This window comes from Equus caballus, chromosome 6, assembly GCF_041296265.1.
Source record: "Equus caballus isolate H_3958 breed thoroughbred chromosome 6, TB-T2T, whole genome shotgun sequence".
Lineage (NCBI taxonomy): Eukaryota > Metazoa > Chordata > Mammalia > Perissodactyla > Equidae > Equus > Equus caballus.
In genome coordinates this window covers 98,096,189-98,122,186 of record NC_091689.1, presented here as the reverse complement: position 1 = coordinate 98,122,186, position 25,998 = coordinate 98,096,189, and the positions used below count along the sequence as shown (strand labels likewise).

At 38.5% G+C, this 25,998-nt stretch overlaps 1 protein-coding gene across 36 annotated transcripts in view; it reads right to left on the bottom strand.

The window, feature by feature from the left end:
• Window positions 1-25,462, bottom strand: part of CNOT2 (CCR4-NOT transcription complex subunit 2) — a 110,861-nt gene extending 85,399 nt beyond the window's left edge. For 9 of the 36 annotated variants that reach the window (XM_070271939.1, XM_070271964.1, XM_070271965.1 and 6 more), the window contains exon 1: window positions 25,212-25,259. Coding sequence is in view for 3 of the 36 variants with exons in the window: in XM_070271932.1 (XP_070128033.1) it covers window positions 24,256-24,290 (35 nt within the window). In the remaining 33 variants the exon portion in view is untranslated. Of the gene's footprint in view, window positions 1-22,060; window positions 22,128-24,255; window positions 24,387-25,211 lie in introns of those variants that run through there. The other 27 variants (XM_070271937.1, XM_070271950.1, XM_070271958.1 and 24 more) reach the window with 19 other exon arrangements.
• Window positions 25,463-25,998: the final 536 nt, after the last annotated feature.

Here is a 25,998-nt window from a genome sequence, read left to right as displayed (position 1 = left end):
TAAATTTTCTTTACTGTTTAGTCAGTTGAAGCAAAAGATACCTAAACCTTTAGGCTTATCCAAACCTAATCCTTCAGTAATTTTTAAAGCACTTTCTGTAAAGTCTTTCCAAAGCATCCACTTTGCTTTTCACTAAGACAACACTTCTTTCTACACTCATATTTCATTAGCTTAGTTCATATTTAAACTAAAAATTACATTAACACTGGCATAAAAACAACCAATTCTTAGGCATATAGCTAACCCAGTAGGGGAAAGGGACAAGAGTAAACTAGAGTGGTTCACAGCTGCAGGTGCTCAGAATATGTTGAACTACGGGAACTGAAAGCAATGGTTTAACAGAGTATGTCAGTTAAGTGGAGGTTTATTAAGGATCTCAGTCACAAACACATTTCTGTATATAACAGATTTTGTACATAACAAACAGATATTCTCCTAGAGGGAGGGAGGCAGCTGAAAAAGCCTTTAAAACTTTAGGACTAGGTTTCCAGGAGAGCAAGTAGAACTGGAGCCACCTGGAGTCAACGAAGCCCGAGCGTGAGTCTGCTCAATCTCAACCCCAGTGAAGCAGCACAGTGATGAGAGACCACAGAAACGGGAAACAGCCTCACCCCAATATGTGTTGTTTCACTAATAAGGAATTGAGAATATTGACAAAATTCCACAATTCAAAATTTTAAGGCAATACATACAAAATGTACTATTTGCTTTATGTGCTTATATAATAGCCAAGTTCCACTTTATCATATGTCATGTTAAGGATAACCACAACAGTTTGCCATTTAAAAAGGATATTTGTATCCCCTTTTAAGAAATACATACTAGACAAATTACTTCAAATAGAAATTTTCCAGAGATTTTGAAACAAACAGCCAAAGCTCCTCAACACTAATAATCATACTCTTTTCTAACTTCCTTCTAAAAATACTTAATTGAGCTCTACTATATGCCAAACAGTAAATAAAGAGAACTCAATGAGAAATGCCCATAAAAAACACAGAACTAGAGAATTTATTTCTGGAATAAAAACTCCACTTGTAAAGATCCTGGGATCAGAAACTATGTTTCCAAATTATTCTCCATAGAGTTATAAGGCACTTAATAACACAAAGTTACAAATGGTAATAATATTCACATCTTTAATAGTAATATTCATTTGCTAAGAAATGTATTTAATACTTATTAAACATAATTGATGTTTACCTAACACAGAGTAGACACTGTATTAATAATGTCTTGGTGGGCTGGTAAGAGCAGGAGTTCTTAACCTGTGTTACAAACCCTCAGAGTTTGTTGACTGAATGCAGAGGGTGCATGAACTTGGATGGGGAAAAAAACTGTATCTTTATTTTACTAAGCTCTAATTGAAATTTAGTACTTCCTTAATTAAAATGTAAGCAACAAGCCATCCTGGTATTTCTGTACCTGTGATTTTGTTATCATTAGAAACCACAGATACTTTCATATCATTTTAGTTTCTTCAAATCTCTAATTACCATTTATCCTCATTACTAGTTTAAAAATTACACCACTAGAGTTTGTTGATATGCAGATTACCGAATTTATTTGATATTTAAAAGACTTTCTAATATGTTCAGCATCCTCATAAGCATACATAGTTAATTTTGCACAATTAAAACATTATTTTAAGGGGTCCACATGCATCACCAGAGAGCCAAAGGGGTTCATGGACCAAAAAGTGTAAGAACCCCTGGATTAGAACATCAGAGCACGGACTGGGCTGTTTGCAGAGCGTAACAGAAAGCACAGCACTTTAAGAAGAGGAAAAAGCCTCAGAGTATATTTAGCTGAAAATCCTCATTTTAGAGATAAGGAAATTGTGGTCTGGTGAGAGTAAATGCTGTGTTCAAGGTCACACAGACAGCTAATTAGTGACAGAGCCAGAGAAAAGAGAATCCAGGTTTTCTGGCTCAGAATCCACGGTTAAGTCTATTGTGATGTGACTTTGCTCTAAGAAGATAAGAGAGGACAACTTGGCAAATGATGACAAAAGTTATTAGAGGAAGAAATAAACTATACAGGAAGAAGAGGCATTCTTACAAAGGAAAATGATGGGGTGAGATGCTAAAGCATTTTGAAAATAAATTCGACAGCACGACATGGCAACTCAAATGTTGAAAAAGACTAGTCAGAAAACAAACAGGTGAGACCCTCTTTGCATATCGAACACAAAGAAATGGTCCAAATATCTGAATATTCCAAGTTTTATTAATATCTTGTCTCTCCCACTCTTTGTGAAACACGTACTTCTCAGTCTGTTTCCTACTTTATAGACTATGACATGGGTAAAGTGAAAATTTTACTTCCCTCCTAATCTAATCGTCGTGGAAGTACAACAGCATAAGAGCAATAGTAAATATCAAACAACAGTTGGTATCAACGTCAAGGAAACAACAAAGCAGGGACTGTGCAAACTGGAGACTCTGTAAACTGCCTGAAGAAGGCAGTTGCGACTACTTAATTAAAGCTAGATGCTGCCAAGAGATGAACCATCAACCCAGGATTCTACACGGAACAAAAGTATCCTTCAAAAATGAAGGTGAAATAAATACATTTTCAGATAAAAGAAAACTAAGACAATTCATCATGAGCAGACCTGCTCCAAAGAAAGGAAGTTTCTTTGGACAAAGAGAAACCAGTAGAGAATTTGAAATTTCATGAATGAAAAACAACAAAAATGGCAAATATGTGGGTATGTATAATAGACCAGAAATTGGCAAACTTTTCCTGTAATGGGCCAGTCAGACAGTAAATATATAAGGCTATACAGACCAAATCGTCTCCGTTCTAACTAATCAATTCTGCATGGCAGCACAACAGAAGCCAGAGACAACACATAAACTGACAGATGTGGCTGTATTCCAATAAAATTTTCTTTACAAAAGCAGGTATAAGGCTAGATTTGGCCTGCAGTCATAGTTTGTCCACCCTGTGATAGACCATTCTTCTTAAGTTCTTTAAAATACGTGTGCTAATTTAAAGCAAAATTTACCTCATCGTCTGAAGAAGTACTGGAGCCATGTAGATGAAATACACACAACTACAACATGGAGGGTGAGGACAGGGAATCCGCTGACAAGATTTCCACGTTCCACTTGAAGTGGTAAAATATAAATTCTAACTGTAGTGGGTGGACTCCCGTACACGATAAAGATACACTCGAGTCCTAACCCCTGGTATTACTGCATGTAACCATTTTCGGACACAATCTATGCAGATGCAACCACGTTAAGAAGAGGTCACTAGAGCTGAGTGGGCCCAAATCTGATGACTGGTCTCTTTATAAGAAAAGGAGAGGGAGACAGAGACAGGCAGAGAGGAAAGATGGCCAAGCGAAAACGGAGGCAGAAACCGGAGTGACGCAGCCCTAAGCCAACACTGCCGGCACCTCTCAGAAGCTGGAAGAGGCAGCAGGGATTCTTCCCTAAAGCCTTCAGAAGGAGCATGGCCGTGCTGACACCTTCATCACAGACTCGTGACCTCCAGAACCAAGACACAACACGAGTAGTCTCATATCTACTGAAAAAACTGAATTCAGTTAAAATCCTCCAGGCACAGACAGTTTCACCAAACATTTAAAGAAGAAATAATACCAACTTGACACAATGTCTTCCAGAAAATAAAACCTGAGGGATTACTTCCTAAGTCATTTTGACGAGGCTAACATTACACTGGTACCAAAACCAAAGACAATACAAGGAAAAAAAAACCTTAAAGACCAATATTCCTCCTGAACATAGACGCAAAAATCATCAACAAAACACTAGCAAATCGAATTCAACAAAATACCCAAAGATTAATAAACAATGAACAAGTAAGGATTTTTCTGGGAATGTACTTGCTCTCTTTTTTTCTTAAATAACATGAAGTCACATGAAGTGACAATAGCAATATACTATCAGGTTTGTAAAGTATATAGCTGCAATAGGTACAACAATAGCATAAAAAGGGAGAAGAAGGAATAAAGCAATAAGAAATAAGATCTCTATCTCTCACTGGAATTAAAGGAGTCTAAGTCTCAAGTAGATCCTGATAAGGTAAGACGCATAAGGTAAACTCTAGAACAACAACTAAGAAAATAATACAAAAGGTTACAATGAAAATATCATCAAAGGAATTAGAATGTTACACTAGAAAAAAATTGCTTGATGCAAAATAGAGCACTAAAGGAGGTAAAAAAACAAAACAGGCATGAAAACATGCAGAAAATAAAGCAAAATGGCAGATTCATATCCAACTACATCAATAACAATAATAAATGTAAATACTTAAAAACGCAAATCCAATCAAAAGGCAGAGTGTCACCCTGCAGAAAGAACTACGTGTTGTCTACAAGGGAGACACTTTACATAGGAAAATGCAAATAAGTTCAAAGTAAAGGGATGGGAAAAGATATATCATGAAACAGCAATCATAAGAAAGCTGGACTGGATATACTAATATCTGACAAAATAGACTTTAAAAGTATTATTAGAGAAATAGGAAAACATTTTGTTATGATAAATGGGTCAAGCATCAGGAAAATGTAACAGTTATAAACATATGAATCTCACAACAGAGCCCCAAAATAAATGAAGCAGAACAAAAGAGAGAAATAGCGAATTCAGCAACAGTAGCTGGGAGATTTATAGTCCACTTTCAATAAAGGATGCAAGAACTAGAACCAAGATCAACAAGCCAACAGGAGTCTTGAAAACCAATACAAAACCAGATCGGACAAACATATACATAGAGAACGCCCAACAAGAGCAAAATACATGTTCTTCTCAAGTAACAATGAAACACCCTTCAGTATAACCAGATGCTAGTCATAAAACAAGCCTTAGTAAATCTAAAAAGATTGAAATCATACAAAGTATGTTCCCCAGCCAAAATGGAATGAAATTAGAAATATAATGACAAAATGACACTCGGGAAATTCAAACAGATGGACACTAAATAACACATTTTTTAAAAACCAATGGGTAAATGAAAAAAAATCACAAAGCAAACTAGAAAACGTTTTGGGAAGAATGAAACAAAGATAAGAGATACCAAAATGTATGGGGTGCAATGAAAGCAGTACCAAAAGGGAATTTATAGTTGTATTGTAAAATACCTACTTTTAAAAAGATGTCAAATCAATAAGTTAAACCTGGTACCTTAACCAATTAGAAAAACATGAGCAAACTAAACTGAAAGAAAATAGTAAGGAGCAGAAACAAGTAAAATACAGAAGAGAAAGACAAAAGGGAAAAATTCAAAAGAACCAATGCTGATTATCTAAAAAGATAAACAAAATTGACAAACTTTGAGCTAAACTGACCAAAAAAAGAAAGAAAGAGGGGCAGGCCCCATGGCATAGTGGTTAAGTTCAGCACACTCCGTTTCAGCAGCCTACGTCCACAGGTTCAGATCCCATGCATGGACCTACACCACTCGTCAGCCAGGCTGTGGCAGTGACCCACATATACACGTATAAAGTGGAGGAAAACTGGCACAAATGTTAGCTCAGGGTTAATCTTCCTCAAGCTAAAAAAGAGGAAGACTGGCAAGAGATGTTAGTTCAGGGCTAATCTTCCTCAGCAAAAACAAAAAAGAGAGAGAGAGGACTCAAAGTACTAAAATCAGGAATGAAAAAGGGCACATGACTACCAATCTTACAGATACAGAAAGCATTATAAAGGAATAATATGAACAACCATATGCTAATAAATTAGACAACTAGATGAAATGGACATATTCCTAGAAAGTTATAAACTACCAAAGCTGACGGACTCAGGAAGAAATAGACACTCTGAGCAGACTTTTAACAACTGAAGACAGCAATACTAATTTTAAAATTTCCCACAGAGAAAAATCCCAGGCCCAGATTGCTTCACTGGGGAATTCTACCCAACATTTAAAGAAAAATTAGTATCAATTCTTCACAAATTGTTTCACAACATGAAAGCAAATGGAACATTTCCTAACTTGCTGTACAAAGCCATTATTATTCTGATAACACCAAAGATATTAAAAGAAATGAAAATTTCAAACTAATACCTCTTATGGAAATAGACACAAAAAGTCCAAACAAAACACTAGGCAACTGAATTTGGCAATATTTAAAAGGGATGATAACACCATCACCAAGCAGGATTTATCCCAGGAATGCAAGGCTTTTTCAACACCCAAACATCAAATGATGTCACACAGTATAGTAACAGAAGACAAAAACCACCTGATCCGCTCAACAGCATAGAAAAAGCTTCTGAAAAAAAGCCCAACAGCCCTTCAGGATAAAAACACTCAACAAATGAGGACGAGGAACAGAAAGGCACCCCCTCTAACTGATAAAAGGGATCTAGGAAAAAAACTACAATAAGGCTGCCCACTCGCCATTTCTGTTCAGCACTGCTCTTACTGAAGGTTCTAGCCAGAACAACTAAGCAAGAAAGTGAAATTTAAAAAGCAACCAGATTGGAAAGGAAAACAAGTCTCTCTATTTGCAGATAAGATGATCTTGTATACAGAAAATTTTTAGGAAGCTACTAAAAAAAATCTATTAGATTTTATAGCAGTTTAACAATAGTTTAGATTTTAATAATAACAGATTTTATCACAGTTTCATAAAAGAGTTCAGCAAGGTTGCAGGGTACAAAATAAATATGCAAAAACCAACTGCATTTCTATATACTACCAATGAAAAACCCAAAAATGAAATTAAGAAAACAAGTTCATTTCTGAAGCATCAGAGAGAATAAAATACTTAGGAATAAATTTAACAAAAGAAGAAAACATATTTTGAAAATTACAAAACATTTTTGAAAGAAATTAAACATAAACTACACAAATCGAAAGACATCCCATGTTAACAGATGAGCAGACTTAAAACAGCAATACTCTCTGAACCGATGCACTGATCCAACACAACCCCACCAAGAAACTGACAAGTTAACCCTAAAATTCACATAGAAATTCAAAGGACTCAGACTAATAAAAACAATCTTGAAAAAGACAACAAAGTTGGAGGAGTTGCACTTCCCGGTGTGAAAGTTTCACAATGTAATCAAGACATATTGGCAGAACAACAAACATACGGACCAACAAAACAGAATTAATAGTCTAGAAATAAACCCTCACATTTTACAGTCATTTCATTTTAAACAGGATGCCAAGATAATTCAATGGGGAAAGTATATAGTCTTTTCAACAAATGGTACAGGGACAACTTGATACCCACATGTAAAGCAATCAAGCTGGACCCCTTTCCTCACACCTTATACAAACATTAATTCAAATGACTCACAGACATAAACACATGAGCTAAAACTATAGTACTCTGAGAAAACATAGGAGTAAACCTTCATGACCTTAGGTCAGGCAGTGCCTTTTTCAATATGACAGCAAAAGTATAAGCAACAACAACAAACTAAGCTGGATTTCATCGAAATTAGAAACTTCTGTGCTGCAAATGATACCATAAAAAATGTGGGGAAAAAAGCCAGAGAATGGAAGAAAAAACTTGAAAATCACATACATAATTAGGAATTTGTGCCTAGAACACATAAAGAAACCTTACAATTCATTAATAAAAAGCCAGACTAATTTAAAACTAGGCAAAGGATCTGGATCCAAATAGGCATTTCTCCGAAACATGTACAAATGGCCAAATATGTACACAAAAAAATGTTAATGTGATTAATCACCAGGGTAATGTAAATCAAAACCAAAATGAGATACCACATCATACAAAGTAGGACAGCTACAATAAAAAAGACAAAACAATAAGAGGTAGTGGCCCAGGGTCTGGAGGAACTGTAACGCGCACTGCTGGTGGGAATGTAAACGGTGCAGCTGCTGTGGACGACAGTCTAGCAATTCAAGAGGTTAAACAGTGTTACCAGACAGACAAACAACTCCACTCTGCATGCAACCATGAGAAATGAAAACAGATGTTCATACCAACACTTGTACACAAGTGTTCAGAGCAGCATTATTCTTAACAGCCAAACTGAAAACAACCCACATATCCATCAACTGATAAATGCAGAAATAAAATGAGGTATATTCACACAATGGAATAGTCTTCAGCAACAAAAGGAATATGATACTGATAAATGCTTCAATGTGTGTGATCTCTGAAAACATTATGCTAAGTCAAAAAAGCCAGTCATGAAAGACCACATATTCCACTCACATGAAATGTATCAGAGGCAAATGCATAGAGACAAAAAGTTGATCTTTCTAGTTGCCTAAGGCTTGATGGGAGTGGGGGCTGAAAAGAAATGGGGTGGGCCTGCTAAAGAGTCTAAGATTTCTTTTTGGGGTGATAAAAATGTTCTAAAATTGATTGTGGTAATGGTTGCAGAGCTCTGTGAATATAGTACAAACCACTGAAGTGCACCCCTTAAATGGGTGAGTTAATGTATGGTCTGTGAATTAGAACTCAATAAAGCTGTTAGATAAAGAACTGTCAATCAGTGTAATCGACCATATTAACAGCCTAAAGAACCAAGCGACCATATCAACTGACACAGAAAAAATACCTGGCAAAATTCACCATCCATTCACCATGAAAACTTTCTGTGAATTAGGAATAGAACAGAATTTCCTTAATTTGACCAACTTACATCTATATACTTAACATACACACTTCATGGTGAAAGACTGAATTCCTTCACACTTTAAGAATGCAAATAAGGCGAGAATGCTCCAGGGGGTACAAAAATGCAAAAAAGAAAGAAAGAAACAAAGGTCATACTGATTGGAAAGACAGAAATAAGAAATCTTCCCTACCTGCAGATGACACGATTCCCTGAGTAAATTATGTAGAACGATCTACAAAAAAACTCCTACAACTACTATGTAAGTTTCACAAGCTCACAAACAAGATCAACGCACAACAAAAATCCTACTACCGCATGCTAGTAATAGCTAGTATAGCTCCAAACAGTTCCCCCAAAACGATATTTAGGTATAAATATGAGATATACAGTTATAAATCTAACAAAACATGAAGGATCTGTATGCTGAAAACAAAACACTGATGAGTCAAATCAAAGAACTAAATAGAGAGACATACCATGTTCAAGAATTGGAAAATTGAATAAAATTAAGATGTTAACCCTCCCCTAATTGATCTATAGATCAATTATTACAATGTCAATAAAATTCCCAATGAGATTTTTTTCTAGATAATGAGAAAGATTTCCACTAGTCATTAAGAAAACCGAAATTAAAACCAGGATGAGATCAAACTCACTAGAATGGCTATATTCCCAAAAACTAACAATAACAAAAGTTGGAGAGAAACTGGAAAAACTGGATCCCTCATACATTGCTGGTGGGAATGTAACACTGTTCTAGGTGCTGGAGACACAGACAAGATACTAAGTAAAAATAAGGCAGGCAAGGTACTTGCTTTCATGGAATTTTTATCTAGTTAACAAAAAATTAACAGAAATGATTTCTGCTAGTGATAAATGCTAAGCCAGACAGGGAGAATCATGATATTGCAGTTTAAGAATGGCAAGACATAAGTAATCAGGAATGAGCTGAGATTACAGCTGATATATCATTCAAAGGATGAGATGGATATACATACATACATATACACACACACACACACACTTACCTGTTCAATAAGTACTCCAAAATATTTTTCTATGTATCATTTTACTAAAGAAGATGGTTTTTCTATCTTTATTAAACACACGTAATTACCATCCAGAGATTCTAATCTACAGAAGATGACCACTATTACCATAGATTGATTTTTTTTTAATGAAAAGCCAAGAACACTAATTTTAACTAGCCTGTTCACCCTCATTCAAAATAAATAAACAATTTTCATTAGGTTTGATTTTTTGAAATACTGAAATAACAAATGCAGCTCTATCTTCAATGACCCTCCTTGGGTCTAAGGCACTCAGGATTAAGAATGACAAGCCTCAATGAAAATGTTTCTAGTGTCTATTTGAATGCCTAAAAACTGAACACTAGTTTTGAAGAATCTTATTTTAACTCATTTTTTGTATCTTCAAAAGCGTAATTTACTCTATTACCTGTCCCATTCTCATTATCACTGATAACCCCATTTAATCTCCCATTTGCACCCGTTCTACTAACTTCTATCTTTCTATTTTTCTACATTATATATTTCCAGACTGAGCCATCCTTTTTCCTGTTTTCACCTTGTAACTTTTCCTACTGAAAGTGTTTACAGCATGTTTGGTTTAACAAGTTTATCAATAAGATGATAAATCAATTAGACTTACCCTGTAAAATTTAAGAAAAAGAGTGACATACTGGCAAACAGTAAAATTTTGGAGTGAAAAAAACCACCAAAAGGTATCCTTATTCTATATTTTCTATATACCATACACAAGCAGCAAAACCTACTACTGTTCCTTCAACATTTTAATTTCTTTTCCAAAGGTCAAGTCTAATTTGATGCAAGCATAACGAGGAGTCACTTAAACCATATCAGCGTTTATGGTCAAAATACAAACTTCAATAATCTTTTAGTTATTTAGGTGACTTCTGGTCACAAGTACACACTACTGATTTAATCTGCTAAAAACCACATTAACTCTCCTCAGCTGCAAGGCCAAATTAAAACACTAATGCTTTCAACAAAAATTTACTTAAGTACCAGGCACTAAACTGAACAGGACCAAAAAAAGTATTCATCTCAAAAGCCCACAAATAGTGAGGCATGTCCTAGAAGAGTATCTGGTACCTAGTAGGTATTAAATTAAAATCTGGTGAATGAACAAGCGGTATGTGGAAAGCGTCCACTACAGAACCCAACTCAAAGAAATCTTAGTTTCCTGGGTGCCTTCTCCCCACTAGCATATTACTCTCTGAAATAATTATCCACCAAAAATGAATAGTTGGGATTACTCTTCGTTTTTTCTTCATTATATTTTACTAAGCCTTCCAAGATGTTAAAAGAGTTTCATGAATTATAATTTTATTTATAACCTTAATTAGCAGAAATCTATAATTTTGTGACCTAAAAGTAAACTAATCAAGACCTAAAAGTAATTACTTTCACTAGATGAAACTTAGTAGGCATAAACGTGTTTCTCCAAATTACTAATGAATGAATACTAACAAAAAATATAAACCTGCAACTCGCAGTAGGCACAATTTTGTCAGTAGATGAAAGCAAGCACTGGACACGGTTGCCCAAAAATCCCATTGAATCATGTGACCATTTTTAAAGAGCCTAAATGTTTGCTTTACATACAGCATCTTTAATACTTCAACAACTATCCAAGGTAAGGATAACTACCTCTATTTTACAAAAGAGGAAACTAAGCTTCAGAAACGTCAAATAACTTGTGTATATGTATTGGTGGTGGAACCAGGATTCATACCAAGGTCATTTAGCTCTAAACCTTGTATATCTTTCACTTTTAAATCATTCCTTCACATAATCTATACACAAATTTAAGTCTAGCAACATACACAACCTAGAAGAGGTTTCAGCATCCTCGTGATAGAGAGAGAAATGCAGCAAAACGGAGGGAGAGATATTCACTGTGCCAAATATGCATTCATTCAACAAACACCTTTCAGGCACCAATGAGAAAAGGACAACAAAATACTATCCAAAAAAGAATGATTGATACAGGAAAACAACATTGATGAATCAAAAAATGTTCAGCAAAAGATGTTAGACACAAAAGAATACATACTGGACAATTCCATTTGTTTGAATTTCTAAAAAAAATTCTCATCTATAGCGAGAGAAATCAGATCAGTGGTTGCCTGTGGCCATGAACGAGGACAGCCTGGAATAGTGAACTACGCGGGTGTTGGGAATGTTTTCATCTGGATTGTGGTGATGGCTACAGAGGTGTATAAATTTGTCAAAACTCATTGTAAAGGGTATTTAAATGGGTGCCTTGTATTATACGTAAAATTCCTTGACAAACTTGATTTAAAAATAAGAATGGTAAGAAAAGCCCTTAGAGGAGGGGAAAAAGAATGGTATTAGTTTCCAGAGATATCGAAACGAAAATGGACCTTGCCCTGAGAAAGAGCCAAGATCTTCACTGGAGATATATGTATATATTTTTTAAAACTTAAAATATTTAAGTAGCATATTAACCTGCTTTAAAAAAAATCTGGGCCAGCCCTGGTGGCCTAGTGGTTAAATTTGGCATGCTCCACTTCAGTGGCCCAGCTTCGGTTCTCAGGCACAGACCTACACCAATTGTCTGTCAGTGGCCCTGCTGTGGTGGCGGCTCATATACAGTAAAAAGAGGAAGACTGGCAACAGATGTCAGCTAAGGGGAAATTATCCTCAGCAAAATAAAAAAAAAATACAATAAATATTTAACAGAAATCACTAGTGGTAGTAGCAGCATTAGCTTCTTGGTCTTAATTGCCCTGTCCTCTTACTGCAAGATTTAATTCAGCCACCTAAAGTTTCCTTGCTGAGTTGCAGTTTTTCTGCAAGGAACTTAAATCATATATGAACTTTCAAATGTTATACATACACACTTTTATAATCTGCTAATTGCATTACATCTTGCCAACTAAAGAGCTAGTTCTATAGATACAAGGATATTTTTTAAGTAAATAAAGCAGTTGCTTTTAGCATCATAATTCAGAGCTATAGATAAATTTGAAAGTTCCGGCATTCCAAAAGAAACAGCGCAGTGATTTTCAAACTATAGACTCTAACAATGGACCATGAAATCAATTCAGTGGGTCAGAAATAGCATGTTTAAAAACATGATATATAAGAGAAAACATCTGAATGCATCTTGCAGTAAGGGATCTGTTTTGTGAGCTTTTTTTGTTTCAGTCACACATGCATGCATGGACACTCACCCTGGATCCACACTATGGATCCTGATTTAAGAAAAAAAAGTGAAAGGCTCTAGGAGTCTGCTAGGGAAAGGATGATAGTGTCATGAAAAAACCATGAGCTTTGAAGCCAAAAACCTAAGTTCATATCTTACTTCTGCCACTTGTTAGCTCTGACCTTGGAGAAGTTAACTACAGACTATCCTACAGAACCTTTATTTATTCAACTGTAAAATGGGAAAAATTCAACTAACTTTGTACAATTGTGAAGAGTACAGCTGAGATCATTTTACTCAGAGTAAAAGCCGAAGTCCTTACGATGCCTCACAAAATTCTTCTTGACAGGCCTCTTGCCCTACCTTTTCGGCACCCATCCACCATTCTCCTTCCCCATTCCATTCCAGCCACAGAGGCATCCTTGCAACATTCCAATCTTAAGACATCAAACCATAAGACATCCTCTCTCAGGGCATTCGCTCTTGGTTGTTGTCCCTTCCTGGAACCCCTTTCTCCTGGATACCCACATGATTGCTCCCTCACCACAGGCTCATTCCATCACCTTCTGCAGCAGGACATCCAGGACCAGCCAATTTAAAGCTGCATCCCACACATACTTCATACTCCCTTAGTCTCTTTTCCTCCATCTCCTTACCACCATCTGCCACATCACGTTTTATTTTTTATATTGCACACTCTATATTCTCTCGGAACAGTGCCTGGCACATAATAGGAGATAAGCAAACATCTGCCAAATGAATGAGTAAGTGATATACAGAAAGCATCTAATACAGTATTTAAAGGTACCTAATGTTACTTTGCCTACTCCCCGCTAGCAAAGCACACATTCTTTTCAAATTCATCCATGGCTATCAATTGAAGCCTTCTAGACAGCTTAAGAAATAGTAAAAATACAATCTGATGTTAGCATTCCACATAACATCTTAGCTATGTTTTTAGTGTTGATACAGTAAATCAAACTAGGCAAGAATTCTCTTAAACGTTTACATTGTTAGTTTATCCAGTTTAAACCACTTTGTCGTCAATTTGGTATAATACCTCTATATGCTGCTAACCTCACTTCATGTTTGTGGGATATTAAACATGTACTTTTTTCCCCAGGAAACATGAAATGATGCTTGGGAGGGGACAGGAGACAGGATTATAACTCTTTATTATTACTTTTATTCTTATTCTTCTTGAGAATGAAGGATATGAACAGAAAACATAAGTTTACACCTTCAAAATTTAGCACAATTTTTTTTACACAACCATACTCAGCGTCACTGACAATAAAGTGAAAAAGACAATTCACACATAGCTGGTGAGAATGTAAATTGGCACAGCCTTACTCTAAGGAAAAAAGCAAGTATAGGTATTCAAAGCTTTGGAAAATAATCTTTCATACATTCAACAAATATCTGCGAGGCCCTATATGAGGTTTCAAACACACATTAGTGAACAAGACTGACGTGACCCCTACTCATGATCCAGTGGTAGAATGTGAGAGAAAACTGTTCCAATAAGGACTGATTATGATCGATGCTATGAGAAGAGGAGCCTACATAAGAAAGGGCAGCTGGGGAAAGCCTCCCTGAGAGACGTCCCGTCTGCTACATGCTGTGCTAAATGCTATACATCTACTGTCATTTTCTCCTCCTAACAATCCTATGAGATAAGGATCATTATTACACCTACTTAACAGGAGAGGACAGTAGAGCTTGAAAAGTAACTTGAGTAAGGACACGGCAATTAGTTAATAAGCACTGGAGCCACCTCCAATACTTTAAAATAATAATTATACTTACAGAAATGTTTTCTAAAGAAATAATCAAATGTGCAACCAAAAATTCAGGTACGAAAATGTTCACCACAATGCTATTTATAAAAAAGAAAAATCAAAATAAAATTAAATGTTCAATAGTAAGGAATCGTTAAGTCAGCTATGCTCTGGCTATTAAGAATCACGTTTTGCATAAATATTAAATGACACTGGACAGTGCTTATGATGGAAATTTTTTTTAAAAGAAAGAGGTCACCAAGTAAGTATGGCCAAACTTCTCTATTACAAAAACGGGAACAGTGGTTGTCTCTGAATGTTTTTCCTCTTTTTTTATACTTTCCTGTATTTTCTAAATTTTCCGCATCACCCCGTGTTACTTTAATAATGGGGGGGGACCATAGTGCTTTCAGACACACAGAGGAAACAAATGTAGTTCACAGGACTGCAAGTGATGTTTTTTTCTTTTCTTTTCCTCATCTTTGTTTTCCCATATTTTCTATAACAAGTACATATATGCTCTTACTACTACTTTTTACTTTCTCTAAGCTTTACACTATAAGTTTTATAAATAAGTGTTAGATATGAGTGTCTTTGTTGCATTTTATATTATCCGCCATAGTTAATATGAAATGGAGGAACAATCTGACTCAGGATTTGAGGTAGCAAGATTCCAGTGTCTTTTAGTATGTTTTTTGAAGAAAAAAGTACTTTATTTGAAAACAGCTTTTTTATAACAGTACAAGACTAAATCATCAGCAGACCTCACAAGCACATAACATCAGCAACTAGACTTGACAAGGGTGACAGCAAAAGCAGTGCCCTTCCTTCGATGCACAACCAGCACCTTCCAAATGCCTTGCTCTGATTCACTCCCCTCACTGCGCTGCTGCAGCTGCTCACCGCTACTCTGCTTTCCTTACATGGTATTTACTTTAATGCTTCAAAAGGCTCAGCGCCACGAGATCTCACAGATCTAAGGGAGGAAGAAGACCAGTAAAAGGTATTCATACACATCACATACACAAAGAACATACAACAGTTTCAAACCACTGCACTGACATTCTCAGTGCTCCCATTATAACTTACAAATGAATTTAATTTGTAAGGAAAAACAGGCATGATGTTCACAAAAATATGTCTGGCTAACAATGATAAACAGAAAGCACACAAATACAATTATAAAAAATGGGACTAGCCCCCAAAATATTCATGATCTTTCATCCTTAATGAAAAGGGAATGAAGATGAGGTAGACTTCTTGCTATGTATACTTCCATACAGAAATTATCAGAACTTCAGCATGCAAAAATATCCAAGTATGAAGTGGCCTACTATGATGGAAAGAGCAGAATCCTTTTTTCCCACTCTCCACACTCCCCCTCCCAAAAGCCCAGTAAGCCAGACATTTAATTAAACCAAAATAAAGGGCAAACCACATGATGCAGCAGTACCACAAGGTAAAATGAATGAATGAAGAAATGATTCACACAACTTAAGAAACTACTAGTTTCATTACAACTACTAATAATCAGGAATCATTACCAGAATACTTTCACATGTTTTAGAGTTAACCAAACATTTTTGCTTTCATTATCTCAATTCTCATCAGCAACATTAGGAGGTATAAAAGACTAAAAGGCTGAGGCTCTTCAGTACTAATTGATTTGCCCAGGCACATAGCTAATAAATTCATGGAGCCCAGACCAGAATCCATCTTCTGAATCCAAGTGTGGTAGTCTTTCCAGAATAATATCTCTCTCTAAAGATGAACATATACTCAAAGATAAATAAATGACCTGACTTTCTCAACTTTCAAAAAAATAAATGAGAGGTGCTATATTAAGTATTTCCTCTGAACTTTCCCCAGAATTCTGAAATATTTACTCTGTATAAAGGAAGAGAGGAACCAATATTGCTAAGAACCTTTTGTTAGGTGTTTTACGTGACTGTATTAAATACACCTACGAGAAGATGTTTTATTTATTTTAAGGATTTGGAGACTGAGGTATAGAGAAGAAACTTGCTATAGATATAACTCAACATAACTCAGGTTCTAAGTGGAAGACACAAACCTGAGTCCTAAGCCAATGCTCTTTCCCATTAGATTTATCCCATCTAACAAAGGAATTATTAAATGCCTGTTACGTGTCATGTACCATGCCAAGTGCTTCAGATAGAGCACTGCTAAAATGTATTTGTTATTCAAAATACTATACATAATACTTAACACAATGTCATCTAAACAAAACTCCTGATAGGAAAAGCATGTCTAGATTCTAACAACAAACGGCATCCCTCATTTACATTTACAAATTTGATACAAAAAAGAGCACAGTGCACTCTATGAAATAAATTGTGGCTTATTATCATTCGCCTCAAAAATTCATCTTTAAGTAGCAAGCCCCACTCCAAAAAAAAAAGAAGAGCCTTTGTTCCTTATATCAATTCTATGAGGTAAGTACGGTTATTTACCGACATTTTTCGAATGAAAAAGTCAACTTTAGGGAGGAGAAGTCACATAGCTAATTAAAAGCGGTGGAATGGTGATTCCACTTCAGGCTGGCCAGTACCAGAGACTTTAACAACATCATGTAGAAGTCCAGCACAATATAACTCTCTTTAATAGAAATATTTATCAGCTCCATTTTATTCAGCAAAAAATGAACTAAACAGACAATTAAGCAAATTGGGCAGCTCCAAATCATCATGGTACAATTATTAAGTTTTGCTATGAAAACAAATGATACATAATGCCTATTATCAAAGTAGTAATTTGCTGAAACTGCATTCTTAGGGATGCAATTCTTCTTACTTAAAAACATTCATTTGGGCTCTTTTTTTGCCTGTAGAATTAACAAATAATGCTAGCAACCTAACATAAGCATAACTATTACTACAGGATTCAGAATAATGTATGCATGTACACACCCCCCACCTCTCACCAAAGTAAACCAAGCACTAGTCACATGATACAGCCATCAGCTCCAGTGGACAATCACACTGTTCATTTAGATTTTCTTGGTGTTATTGTAATTTATCCAAGTAATGTTAAATCTCATGCCTGCAAATAATGTCAAATAACAGCGTCCGAACTTTGCCTGCCCTAACACTTAGGTAACAAATTCCATCCATTAATGTAAAACTTTTAACTATTCGCATTGATTTATATGTATGACAAGTTCTCTGGAAGATAGAAACTACAGAGTTTCAAAGTCATACAGTTCTTAATGAATAAAAAGTCCTGCCGATAGGAATACAAAACACTGAATTGGTCTAACGGAAGGAAAACAGCCCTTCAAAAATTTCACAAATATACTACACCGTCAAGCTTGTAACTTTAACTATAAATCGACTGTAGAATCTAAAATTTCCCCCTGAAGCACAAATCTGATTATCAGTCACATTGTTTTTTTTTAAAAAAAATTGGTTAATTATTCCTCATCAGGTAAAAAAAACTCTCTCACACTACAGCTAGTTCATTCCTTCAGCCAACCTCTCGTGAGGTCCCAGAACTCCATCAAGAACTATAGCAGATTACTTTGCCACTCTCCAAATCCAGTATATTCTCCCATTGTGTATTTGCAATGCTGATTCCATACCCTCCCGCACCTAGTGAACTCCAATTCACCCTTCAGAACCCAGTTCACACATCACCTCCCTGAAATCAACTCGTTAACTGTCTCAGACAAGGCTGCTCTCTTCTCTAGCATGCACCACAAAAACTGAACTTGAAGATTATCCAGTGCACCTATACCAGTGATGGCAGTAGTAATATTTACTGAACTGTACAAGGAGATCTCATTATGCACAAAAATCATTACCAATTAATTTCTAAGAAAAATCTAACTAAAACTTTGCAAAACTAAAAACTTTTAAAGGTTTTGATTCTGTGCAAACACATAGAAAGTTTGCTCTCCTTCATAATTTTCCACTAATACAGAGTCCCAATTCCACCTGATCCAGAAAACATCGTCACAGCCTCTTAATGAAAAATAATCCTTTCTCCCTATAGCTCTTCATAAAATTTATTAAAAACTACTGAGTCCACTACAATATTTTCAGCAGTGGAAAAACTAGGATTATGTCTTAATCATCTCTTTCTCCCTTTAGAATTTACCCTCATTTATGCAGAAAGCACTAAGTAACTGTTCATGAAATTTCCTGTTATCAAACACACCAAACTTGACTCCATCTATTCTTTCTGCCCGAAAAACCATTCACCAGATTTTTGCACGGTTTTCTCCTTTGTCAGTTTCTACTCAAATGCCACCTCCAGACAGAGGTCTCCCCTTGTCACCCTACTTCAAATCTTCTCCTCCTTCCATCCCTAATCAATTGTTGTGCCCTCGTTCTCCTTTATTTTCTTCATCCAACTACCACTCTGAAATTGTTTATTTGGGTTACTTGCTTATTTTCTGTCTTCCCCTCCAAGATGTTAGCTCAAGGAAGGCGGAGACCTGTCTTGTTCACCATCATATATACCTAGCACGACAGCAATGTCTAGATGAGAGTACACTCAAATTATTCAACGATTTAGGTGAAAATGTCTATAATGTTAACATCCAATCAGTAGAGCCTCAAATTTAAAGAATTTGTATCCAGGGCCGCACCGTGGCCAAGTGGTTAAGTTCCCGCGCTCCGCTGCAGTGGTCCAGGGTTTCACTGGTTCAGATCCTGGGCACGGACATGGCACCGCTCATCAGGCCGTGCTGAGGCAGCGTCCCACATGGCACAACTAGAAGGACCCACAACTAAAATATACAACTATGTACTGGGGGGCTTTGGAGAGATGAAGGGAAAATTTTAAAAATAAATGATTTACATCCAAATGCTACTCAAAAACAAATAAATTCTATGAATTTTGCATCTGCAGAGAGAAGGAAAAGTACTGACTTTTTAAAAACACATAATTTCAGGTTGGAAGATCATCAAGTCCAATGGTTTTCAAATTATGCTCTGAAACACCTTAAGAGCAGTCAGAGGTCAAATCTCCTGACACACTGGACTACATGTTTTACACATATGCATCTATTTTAGGATGCGTGATTCACACACACAGAGAACACAAAGTGTATCAGACATCAAATGTAACACTCTGCAGACTGCTACCTCTACTGCCAGCTTAAACAGTTTTGCTCTAGAGCTCAAGGTTTGGCGTGACATGTCTATATTTACAATTCCTCATATGTATGCATAGATAGAAAGGTTACAGCTCAAATCTTTTTCTAAGACAAGCTCACTCACATAAAATTATAAACATTTTACTACACCCCTAAAGCATTATTTTGTGCACTAGTAAGTCAAGGCAAATCTGCTCAGGACATGATTCCTTTGCCAAATAACTGTGCAATAATAAGTAAATTTGTAAAATGTGGCATCAGTGTGATAAAACACTATTACCTATTATCATTATAAAACAGTATCATTACTCAAAGTTTTGGTGTTTCTTGATGAGTATGTTTATAATTTTTAAAAATATGAGCAGCTGTTGTAATTTGTCAAAAAGTCAAGCTTCAAACAAAAATTTCCTACTACTTCTCTTTCAAACTTCTATACTAATTAAATTATCCTGAATCTGCAAGATGATCAGTTAAAAACAAAAACAAACCTTCCACTTACACCTACTTAATTCGATAAATCAGGATTTTCCCCATACAGTAGCATTAAATTGAGAAAGACATTAGATGCTGGGTCCAGTCTAAGGATAAAATGGCCTTCGTAATTCCCAGTTGCTAATTTTCACACTAATCAATACCACTCGATTGTTCTATCTTTATGTTAATATAAAAATTTAACCTTATTTAAAAAGTTAACATCAAAATGACAACCACATAAAATTGAGATAATATATCTGAAAGTGCTTTGCAAGCTGCACAGCATTTTTTAAATATTAAGTAGTAAAATTAAACCAGAAGGAATCTCGTTCTTTGAATGGCATGATAAACTTACTAAATATTATTATTTTACCAATCTATGAAAGATTCTTTTACAAATAGGAAATTAAATACAAAATTTGTATGAAGGACAAGTATTATAATTTACAATGTAAAAAGTAACACAAAAACACATTCCTGCCAGATATGACACAAAACCAAATTGCTCCTCTCCCAAACACATTGTATTACATAATCAGTCATTACATTTTGTCCAGATGCTGATACAAAATGGAGTTATGTTTCAATATCCAAATACATAAGTGGAAAAATGGTATATCAACATGTTTGGAAAAAAGCAGGTCTGCTCATTGTTACTTAAATTACCAGGACACATAATTTTCTCTTGCTTATTTTATCATTCCTTGGCAAAGCAAAAATTTACTAAGTGAATTTTTTACTTCAGTAAGAAGTTTACTAAATTCTCATCTACTTCACATAAGGAAACACATTTCAAGTCAGTAAAGCAGAGAAAGGACTGGCGTCCTGAGTACCGGATCAAATTCTCTTTTAAAAAATATACCCTCTCCGCCTCTTTAGTAGTTTTTAGTCATTAAAAAGCCTCTGGAAAATATACAGACAAATGAAACATACAAAAAGATTTCTAAAATCATAAGTCAAATGTTAGCATCTCACTAAATGAAATTCTGGGATTTGATTTCTACATCTCAAAAACAGAAACAAAACTGGTGCACAATCTCTTATTCAAACCCTTAAAGGCCAGACATTTCTCAGAACTGGAATTTTTCAGATGTTAGAAAGGTAAAATTGTACATGTATCATACAGGACCTAACACTAGAGGGTAGGCAGCATCTGTAATCAAAAACACATCGATATTTCTGCATCAAAATATTGGAAAATTAGGTTAAGACAGATAAAGACAATAATTAGGCTACCAATTACATTTTACATCGATATTTCTGCATCAAAATATTGGAAAATTAGGTTAAGACAGATAAAGACAATAATTAGGCTACCAATTACATTTGGAATTTGCCACCAATCTTGCTTAAAAAAATCCAGTTTTCAGAGCTTTTTGGATTTTGGATTGCCAATGAAGATACATTAAATCATCTCACCCAATTTTCATAAGGAGACTAGCATTCAAACTAGAGAACTCCTACTTTGTACTGGGCATTGGACCAGGCATTTGGTGGAAAAAAGTAACAAAACACAGAATCTGACTTTAAAAAGCCCAAATCTAATAGAAGCTCAAGGTTAAGCAATGGTAAATATATATTACTGTGTAAATACAGTTGTCTCTCAATATCTGTGGGGTGCTCAAGTTCCTTAGCCAGCCCTCTGCATCCATGGATTTGGAGGGCCAACCGTACAAATACAAAATACCTCCTTCAACCAACAACCTTAGCCACACAAAATACAGCAAGAAGTACAGACCTAAACACTCTGCCAGAAGCACTTTATCACTAACATCCTTCCCTCAGTCCTGCACTCACTCTAGACACATTTCTCTAAGAAACTGGTTATCGAGTTTCCCACGAGTGATTAAGAAGCAAAAGTGTAAGACAGGACTCACCAAGCGGAGCAATACAAGGTGGCCTTCTCCCCAGCCCCTTTTCCATTCTGTTTCTGATTCACGGACTGGGAAATGGCACTCCCGACAGCACTAAGTGTCAAATGACAATCTGGCACCAGTTCAGTTCACTGCATTTTTATTAATAACTTACTAGGTACTATGCACTATAGAAGGTACTAGAAATGTAAATACTATAAGTAAGATAAAGCCCTACCTCTCAGGTGCTCACAGTCCAGTGGAGGTTAAGGTAGATGGCGGGGATGTTCAATAAATAACAAGACAGTGTGTCCCACATGCAAAATAGAGGAAGACTGGCACAGATGTTAGCTCAGGGCCAATCTTCCTCACCAAAAAATAAATAATAATTATTTTAAAAACTTAAAACCCTGATGTCCACCCTATTTCTTTTCAACGGCAGACTTTCTATGACAGACACCAATTTTAGTACAGCTCTTTTCAAAATATCTATTAAAATCACAATGAAATTCAATTCCTTTAAGTGTCACAGGTAGAGATCATCCTTAGTAAGGAAGAAAATTCCCCTGCCTCACCAACCAGAAGGACTCCTGTCACAGCCCCAGACCCTTGGCATTGACATTGCACGTAATCCTAGTCAAAGAGGACAGAGCAGCTCAGATGAGCTCTGCCTCTCAAACTGCCCACCTGGTGCCTTGGTTTCTTCTGGTTCTTTGTGATACAAAAGCCACCAGAGGTCCAGGTAACAAACACAATCTTATTTAGTAGTATCTTTTCCTAATTAAGACAGTATCACTATTTGCATAAGTTGTCCTCAAATGCCTATTCAAGCAAGCATATGGGAAGTTTGATTTTAAAGATGTATTCATAATAGAGTGCACTTGTTACAGTTAAAAACTTTAAGACAATCAAAAAACACTAGTTAACACTGCTTTTAAAAAAATAAATTACCTCACTTATTTTTACTAATTAGAGTCTGCTCATTATTTCATATATTGACGTGAAGCATAACTTTTCTATATTTTTCTATATCATCAGAAAAGCTTATGAAGCAAACTTGTCACTAAAAAGTTTGGTGAAACTATAACTTCCCACGAGTTGTGAAAAATTCTGTAAGCGTCTTTCAAAACTCAAGTACTTCTAATACGAATACGTACTGAAAAGATAAAATCCAAAACAAGTGAGTTAGAAACACTTCTAATAAAATCTATTCATAAATCAACTACTTTATTTACTTTTGAACAAAGAGAATTTTCAGGTTTTAACTGTAAACTATCTCTGAATAATCAAGAAGTATACTAAACTTCCAAAGTTATTGAGTAAAAACATAGGTAATTAGTTCTCTTGGGGAAGAGTATCATTCTGACTTTCATCTTCAAGATCACGTACTTCTCTAACGACGCGAATATAAATCACTCATACCCAAGCATTCTGCCCTCATTTTTCCACCATATAAATTTACCTCAAAACGCAAGTATTATAGAAACTGAAAGTTTTCAAAGGTTGCGTTTGTTGCTTGGTTAAAGATACAGGCAATTCTCATTCCCAAGAGTATCAGATTAGATTACAGATACCTCTATACAGCGTACGTAGAATAAAACGGTTCTGCCAAAAAATGATGCTTAGGTTATTTTTATTGATGTAGGAATAATTAGGATGCAAAAAAAGCTGAAAGTTTCTCAACTGCTGTCTAAAATACGAAGTATTCACAGAAGTCACCGCAATTCAAGCCCTCAGAAAAAAATGAGAAAAGTACCTTTTTAAAATTAAATGAGGATCTTACAAAGCCAAGAAAGAAGTGGAGCAAGAGGAGTTTTATCTTTTTTACGTGTTTTTTGTATTTTTCCTTCAGATTTAATATTACAAAAGAACTACAAACTAAAAAGTTCAACATAAAAAACTTACTAAAGCTCTTGGTCCATTAAGAAGCATTTCAATGACAAGAATCTGAATGGAGACATCTAACCATGTGAATGCAGGCATTTAACCATTTCAGTCCACCGTGATTCTTAAACAATCCTTTAAATCTGGGATAAACTTATCTTCCAAAATTGCAGGAGATGTGGGCACTAACGCTGGGGAAATACCTGTTTCCAAACATTCCCAAACAGCCCAACAGGAAGCAGGTATGCACACAGACACTCTTCAAACCTCTCTGCCCCCCACTTCATCATCTCCACTTGGGGTGTCTCAAAAAGCAAATCGAAAGTTGCACTCACGATTCTAGAGGTCTAGAATTCCTGCCACCAAGCATGACAGGAAACGTGTCCCACTCTGAACTCCACGTTCAAGCGCGGCCTCCCTCTGCACAGACTGTTAACTCAGTACCTCCCAGCATTTCGCCGAGAATCTGAGGGTTGACATCAGAGAACTTGACCATCAGAAACCGCCCAGAAAACGGAGGGAGGAGGAGGATCCTCGGGCCCGCTTTCCCAACCCCAAACAAAACGTGCCGCTGCGGCCTCGGGACGGAGGGGAGCGAAGGCGCCCCGGGCGTGCGGAGGAAGCGGGCGCCCAGGCCGCCGAGGGTGGGCCCGCGCCCCCGGGCCGGGGATCCCTGCGGGTGCGGAAACCCTGGAAACGCGCTCGCCGCCGAGGAGGGCCCCCGGCCGGGACGGGAGGCCCGGGAGCCGCTCGCCGCTTCCGCCAAACTTTTCCGCGAGGGCCGGGCGGCGCGGGCGGACGGGCCCGGCGGAAGTGGCGCCGCGCTGGGGCGGCGGCGGCCGCGCCCGGGTTGCCTCCGTGCGGACCGCGTCCCGGCCAGGCCGCGGGCGGGCGGCAGGCGGCGGGCGGCGGCCCCGCTCTCTCCCGCTCGCTCCCGCTCCCACGTCGCCGGGCGGCGCGCCGGCAGCGAGCGCGGAGGCCGCGGCATCGGGGACAGCCGTACGCTCGGGCCGCGCTCCTCCGCCCGGGGCCGGCACGCCGGCGGAGCCCGGGCCCAGAACCGGGGCCGCCCGCCGCCCGCGCCCGCCGCCGCCACCCCCTCCCCGCCGCTCGCCCTCTCGATGGGAGCCAGACAAAAGCAACGGGAAGCGGCGGCCCGGGACGCTGTCCGCCGGCGCCAGGCGCGGCCGCCCCGGCCCCGGGGCGCTCCCCCGCCTTGCGGGGGCCCTGAATCCGCCGCCCCCGCCGCGCGCCCCGCTGCCAGACTTCCGAAAATTTGCCAAAAACTCACCGCATGAATTTTCTTGTCCCGCGGATCCAAGATGGCGACGTATCCACCGCGGAGGCTGCTGGGAGCAGGACCTTTACCCTCTGACCCCCGCCGTGACCCCCGCCGTCCGGCTTCGTTCTAGGCGGCGGCGGAAGGTGGGAGCGGCGGTCGCGGCGGGCCGGGCGCCTCCCTCGCGCGTGTCCCCGGCGGCTCCGGTTCCGGCTCCGGCTCCGGCTCCGCGGCCGTCCCGGCGAGCGGCACGGGGCGCGCGCACGCCGCGGGAGCCGCCGGCGGGGTCGGGCGTCCGTCCGGGCGGGGAGCCGCGCGCCGCCGAGCGGCCCGTGAAGCAGCCCTGTTCCGCGAGAGGGGCCGCGCCCGCCCGTGCGCCCCTCATAGGGCCCGCCGAGCTCCCGGAGGCCCGCGGCGGGGCGGGGGCGGGGCGCGAGCGCGGGGGCCGGCGGGCCGGGGGCGGGGGCGCTTCCCGTCCGCCCGCTCGTCTCCGCAGACGGCGTGCCCCACTGTGTCCCCGCGGAGCCCCGAGGAGGCCGCTGCCCCCGTGCCCGCAGGAGCCCCCGACACCCGGCCCTGGCCCGCGGAGACCACGGGTGCAGGTGCGCGGTCCGGGCGCGGAGGCCGCGGGTGCAGGTGCGCGGTGTGGACGCGGCGGGCGCGGGTGCAGGTGTGAGGTCTGGGCGCAGAGGCCGCAGGTGCAGGTGTGCGGTGTGGACGCGGCGGGCGCAGGTGCAGGTGCGCGGTGCGGCCGCGGAGGCCTCAGGTGCAAGTGCAGGTGTCCGGTCCGGGCGTGGAG